Source organism: Hibiscus syriacus, unplaced genomic scaffold (genome assembly GCF_006381635.1).
Source record: "Hibiscus syriacus cultivar Baekdansim isolate YM2019G1 unplaced genomic scaffold, ASM638163v2 tig00110986_pilon, whole genome shotgun sequence".
Classification (NCBI taxonomy): Eukaryota; Viridiplantae; Streptophyta; class Magnoliopsida; order Malvales; family Malvaceae; genus Hibiscus; species Hibiscus syriacus.
The window spans coordinates 83,169-89,244 of NW_024062940.1; the positions used below are offsets into that span (position 1 = coordinate 83,169).

At 36.4% G+C, this 6,076-nt stretch overlaps 2 protein-coding genes across 2 annotated transcripts; one reads left to right on the forward strand and one right to left on the reverse strand.

Moving 5' to 3' along the window:
- Window positions 1–1,352: 1,352 nt before the first annotated feature.
- On the forward strand, window positions 1,353–2,489 carry LOC120148732 (leucine-rich repeat extensin-like protein 4). Its single transcript, XM_039161762.1, has one exon. It carries the CDS (start codon window positions 1,374–1,376, stop codon window positions 2,439–2,441), a length of 1,068 nt encoding a protein of 355 aa, XP_039017693.1. The 5' UTR covers window positions 1,353–1,373; the 3' UTR covers window positions 2,442–2,489.
- A 114-nt stretch (window positions 2,490–2,603) lies between these two features.
- On the reverse strand, window positions 2,604–5,006 carry LOC120148740 (acid phosphatase 1-like). Its single transcript, XM_039161772.1, has 3 exons — window positions 4,517–5,006; window positions 2,985–3,194; window positions 2,604–2,883 (listed from the first exon to the last, which is right to left on the reverse strand). Exons 1-3 carry the CDS (start codon window positions 4,921–4,923, stop codon window positions 2,706–2,708), a joined length of 795 nt encoding a protein of 264 aa, XP_039017703.1. The 5' UTR covers window positions 4,924–5,006; the 3' UTR covers window positions 2,604–2,705.
- Window positions 5,007–6,076: the final 1,070 nt, after the last annotated feature.

The window sequence follows — 6,076 nt, forward strand, 5'->3', positions numbered from 1 at the left end:
TATCGTGATTGCGGCCGTCGCGGACACTATTGAGCGCTATTACGGGTGTAGCGGGTAACTCAGACGATGACGAAACCACTATATTGCGGACGAAATCGCGATCGCGGAACGTTTTTTGAAACAATGTAATATACAATAACTTATCCAAAAAAAATGATGTGTCTAGTTTCAAATGTATGAGAATCTAAAAATAAACAATTGAACCCCCAAAAAAAATGAAGGGGACAAGACAGTTTATCTAGTTTAATAACTACGGGGACTAAAAATGCAATTGGCCCTAAAATGTTGGGGGCATATGCTCTCCCAGCTTACACGTGACTCTGTCTCAGATAATTATCAATTTTTATCCATGCATAGAAATTGAACCGCTCCGATAAAAGAAATTGATTTTTTTTTAAAACGATACGTTTGAAATATATGAGTATTTAATTAATTATTTTTAATAGTCAAGAATTCAATAATAAAACGTTTTACGATTAAGATAATTATTTTATAATTTTTAATAATCGAAATATCTAATAAGACAACACTTAATAAACGGGGATAATTTGTATATTTTACCCTTTTCTATCAAATGAATTCCAGCTTTAGGCCAATAGCCCATAGGGCATAGCCTCTTACAGTTGTGGTTGGTGACTCCTAAATGCTTCACCTTATTGAGCATGTGCACTAATTCAAAGTCCACCATAATTTGGTTGGATCCTATTAGCCTACATCTTCCCAGCTTCTCCCTTTGATTTTCCCACTGATTTTAATTATTTCAATTTAATATCACAACCATCATTCAAAGCATGTAATCGTCCAAACAAAATTATAAAAAAATAAGGTTTAAGATTCATTTAGATATATCTACTAATATTTGACCTATAGTATACTTAATTTATTATTTTTGTTCCTATCATTTTTTATATCAATTTAACCATCGAAGTTGTTCAATTGCATTATATTATATTTATCATAACTTAAAACGTAAACCCTGAATCTCGAATCTTAAACTCTAATTTAAGATTTATATTTTAAGGCTTTAAGTTAAATGTATAATATAAAATGATGCAATTAAACAACTTTACAAGTTAAATTGTTGCGAAAATACATGAGTAAAAATAATAAATTTGATATACTAGATGTACAAAGATAACTTTTAGACCTTTAAATATTCATCTAATACTCTAATCTATATTATTTTTTTATTTGTTTCGTCAAATAGAACGTACCATAAAATTTTCAAATTAAATCAAATGAAATTAACCACACTCCAACGCATCAGACAAAGAAGGGACCATTACATGTGAGCCTAATTAGCAACACAACATTACGAGAAAGCTTCACAGTAAGCGTCTCGCTGTCTTCATCATGGGGGGGGGGGGAAGAAGATGGGGAAGTTCTGGCTCTTTGCTTTTATCCTTTGGCAGATAATTCCAAAGCAAGCAGCCGTCACTTTCGGTGGTGGTGTCGGCATTAATATCGGCAATGCCGGAGGTTTTTGGATTGGTGGAGGAATCAACACCAACACCAACAACAACCCAACTCCATCAAACCCTTCAGTGTCAAAGCTGTCCACTGCTTACACTGCTCTTCAAGCATGGAAATCTGCCATCACAGATGACCCGTTGGGGATTTTGGAGACTTGGGTTGGTCCAGATGTGTGTTCTTACAAGGGTGTGTTCTGTGCCGGTTCTCAAGGTGCAATGCCTCCATTTGTTTCAGCCATAGACCTCAACCATGCAAATCTGCAAGGCACTCTGGTCAAAGAGCTGTCTATGCTTACGGATATTTCGATCCTCCACCTTAACAGCAACAGGTTCCATTGCACAATCCCTGAAACTTTCAAATATATTTCATCACTTCAAGAGTTGGACCTCAGCAACAATCATTTCTCAGGTCCTTTTCCTACTGTCGTTTTGTACCTTCCGAATCTTGTTTATTTAGACCTTAGGTTAAACAACTTATCGGGACTCCTCCCTGATGATCTGTTCAACAAAAGACTCGATGCAATCTTCCTCAACAACAACCGGTTCGAAGGTGAACTCCCTCAAAATCTGGGTAATTCCCCAGCCTCTGTTATAAACTTGGCCAACAACAAGTTCAGCGGGAACATCCCTGTGAGTTTTGGGTTAGCCAGTTATAAATTGAAGGAGATTCTGCTGCTTAACAACCAGTTAACAGGCTGCATTCCAGAAGGTGTTGGGCTGTTCTCGGAGATGCAAGTTTTCGACGTGAGCCGCAACTCGCTGATGGGTCGTTTGCCGGACACGGTATCTTGTTTAAGTGACATTGAGGTTCTCAATTTGGCACACAACAAACTATCAGGCGAACTACCTGATTTGGCTTGTTCGTTGAGGAGCCTTATGAATTTGACCGTTGCATACAATTTCTTCTCTGGGTTTAGCCAGGAGTGTCACAAGCTGCTCTTTAGGAACGCCGGGTTCATTTCTCGCTAAATTGCATACCTGGGAGAGACATGCAGAGACCGCGACCGGAGTGTGCGGTGATCTCCATGATCTCATTATAGTGGAAATTAATGTTTTTTTTTTGGCATCAGATTGGCAATCTGGTGGTCAATTTTCCCATTCATCAATTGCACAATCAAAGCTTCTCGAGAGTAAAGTGAGACAAAATTGCAAAATAAACTAGTCATTAAATTCGCACATCAGGAAGTGGAGTTACAACAATAAGCTGCAGGCAATTGCCATTTCTACATCTGTTTATGGTATGTAATACATTGGATTTGGCAATTTAAAGGAACGTTTTGCCACTGCAAAACCCAGCAAGTCACTCCATTGATCTCCAGTGCTCCCATGAATCCTGTAACCTTCATTTACTAGGACCGATCTCCTCTCCGATTTGTATACGGTCGCCGGTATCCCTACATCTGAAGCTCCTCTGTACCATAACCAAAATCCCATCACCCATTATAGTGTTTTTAACAGGTATGGTCATTAAAACCAGAATTGAGGAAATGCTTGCTTTAGAGCTTAACATACCTCAAGATAAGCCCTTCCCACCCGGCATAGCCAGCAAGCTCAAGATTCTTGCTGGTGTCCTGCCTCTGATGCTCACCCCGACCGGTAAGCACGAATATTTTAAACCCCATCTGCTTCAATGCATTATACAAGTTCAAACTCGATGGAATAGCTGGGGCCTTGGCTAATGCCACCCATTCATCCCAACAGCTCTCATTGAAGACTTCTGATCTACATTCATCACAAGATAGACCCAGCAACTTCAATGAGTGTAAGGCACAACACAGATTAAATTTTCGCACAATCGAAGCCGAATGCTGCGATGACTCCAAACATGATCTGTTAATCTGTTTCATTTCCATATACAGAGACCTTTGCACACGCCATAAGCACCACCCACCATATTAGCAATAGACAAACAGAACAAACAACTAGGACCATAGAACATGCATGTAATAACAGCATCATATTCCATTCTGAGATAGGATCCGCTTGCACGGTGAAACTCATTAGTTTTGCACGAAAATATAACTATAGGATGAATCTAAATAAATAACTGAGATTAAAACTTTATTATTCCATTTGTGTAAAACTGATGATTATTATACAGTGTAAGTGAATCCAAACCGATTTGTGAGTCAAAACTCCCAAAACATACCTTGCTCAAGGGATGTATCAAGCATCTTTTGATCACTATAATTAATCTATATTAAGATATATTTTACTTCCTTAAATGGCTGGATGTCCCTTGTTCCCATATGTAATGGGGTAAGGGGGAGGTAAGATAGTAGGCTGCCCCCAACATTAGGTTGAGAGCAGTTTTCGTAGAAGACCTCCAAATTATGAAATGCACTCGATCCCACGACCTCAATGAGCACATCTATTTATAATCATATAAAAGAAAGTTATCTCTCGGAAAAGAATCAGAAAGCATGTCAAGTACATTACATTTTAAGTTGAAGACAACTTAAAACATTTTTTCTTTAAACATTTTTCGATTGTTATAACATTTTAGGTTGCTAAAATATTATAATTTTTATAATATTTTAAATCTCTATCATTTCTTACTCTTAAATTAGTTTATTGTATAGTAGAACTACCAATAAACGTGACTAAAAAGCAAAAGAAAGTGCATCTATATCGAATCTTATCCGACATTAAAAAAAAAGATAAATTATGTATTTAGTACATAAATTATCAGTTTTGATCATTTTAGTACTTTTTATTACTAATATTTAATTTTTATTTTCTTTTAGTATGCTATCACTAAAAACTTAATACATTTAGTTAGTAAACTGTCTATTTTAGTCCGGTTTAATATCTAAACTTTTAATATTTTTTCAAAACTTAATGTTAAATTTTATACAGCTATTCAAATATTTTTTCAAAACTTAATGTTAAATTTTATACAGCTATTCAAATGAAACAAAAAACTAAACTTTACTTTAAAAAAAATAAAAGTTTATGTATTAAAACATATCAAAACCAATAAATTAGGTACTAAACAATTTATTTACCAAAAACTAAAAAAAGGAAAGGATCGATGTACATACCCGAACCCGTGATCCATATAGTATGGCAAATTGGTCAACAACGCCTCGTCGATGTCGAAGATCCAGGCGTCTTTCCCGTCGGGATCCATCTGGACGGTGGAGGCAAAAGAGAGGGAGAAATTCGCGACGACCTCGCAGTCGGAATCGTAGCGTTTACCGGTCATGTAATACTTGAAGTAGGAGAAGCAACGGGAGGGGATTTGGGTCCAAGCCCCGGCGTTATTAGTCTCGGCGGCTAAATGCCAGCTCGCGCAGTAGAGGCCCTCGCCGTCACTGTTGGACCGGCTGTCGACCGTCATCGTTCTCGTCGTCGGGAACCGGATAATAGGGTCGAAAGCGGCCGAGGAATCGGTAACGGAGCCGACGAGGAGGATGAGGAACACGGAGGTTAGCGGCCGAGAAGCCATCGGTGGTGGAAAAAAAATAAAAATTAAATCCGGTAATTCGAGCGGGAGAGTTTATTTATTCTCTCCCGTGGAGTGGGTAATGGTCTGAAGATCTGACAGCCGGCTGTCCTAAAATTTATAACATGAGCATCAATCATTGCTGTGTAGAGCGAAGCGGTGCCGTTTTGGGGGTTCTGTTTTCTTAGCCATACATTTCCTTTTCCTTTTCCTTTTCCTTTATTAGATTGTTTTGGTTTTATTGGTGTGACGATCCCATTGCTGTCGGGGCGGTATTTATAGGGTTAACTATATAAATGATCCTTACACTTTTAGTATTTTTAAATTTTGGTCAATGAACTTTTGAAACTTATATTACAATACATTATCTAAATCTTTCATGATTATAAAATGAATGATGTTACATATCTTAATTAGAGATGATAACGGATAGGGTTAGATTTAATTTTTGGAGAACTTAAATATAATCTAAAACTGATGTTCTTTGCCCATATTTGATCGATTGATCATCCAAGTTTAAGAAAATCTTATTCGATTTGAAATTCTAATTAACATTTTGGATCTCATACTTGAATTGTATATGTAATTCATATTTATTAAATAAAATAAATACCTACTAGAAAAAATTTGAAAGAATGATATTACAATTCTTCCTAAATATATAAAGGTTACTTTTTTTATTAAACTAAAGTGTTTACAAAGTATATATGTTCTAAGTACTATCAAGTCTCAACCATTTGACAATGAACGCTCAATCACCTTTGCAGTCACTGGTGATCGAATCTGTGACCTCTAGAATCAATAATGGTTCCTTTAATTACTGAATTAATTTGGTTCGTGCATATACAAAAGGTTAATTACAATATTACGTCATGTCAGATTAATTTTTTTTTACCCTAAACTAGAACTTGACTCAATATAGGGTTCTTGCATATCAAGATATTATGATTCTATATAATTGAGATGAGATTGATATTAATTCTAGATTGTTTGTATAGTGAGTAAACACAAGTGAATTTCCAGTTAGCTTGGTAATTCGAATATCGACAGTCATTAAATTTTGTATCCGTGTAGATATCGATCGGAAGCAAAGTTCTAATAGGTCGTCAGTGTAAGATTCGCAAGAGAGAACAAGAGTTTGGTAGTATCCATTGAG

Coding starts and splice junctions, on each gene's coding strand:
- LOC120148732 (XM_039161762.1), top strand. CDS start 1,374: ATGGGGAAGTTCTGGCTCTTTGCTTTTATCCTTTGGCAGATAATTCCA.
- LOC120148740 (XM_039161772.1), bottom strand. CDS start 4,923: ATGGCTTCTCGGCCGCTAACCTCCGTGTTCCTCATCCTCCTCGTCGGC. Junction 3,195..4,516: donor TATATGGATCACGGGTTCGG/GTATGTACATCG, acceptor TGATGAATGTAG/ATCAGAAGTCTTCAATGAGA. Junction 2,884..2,984: donor TGGGAAGGGCTTATCTTGAG/GTATGTTAAGCT, acceptor GTTATGGTACAG/AGGAGCTTCAGATGTAGGGA.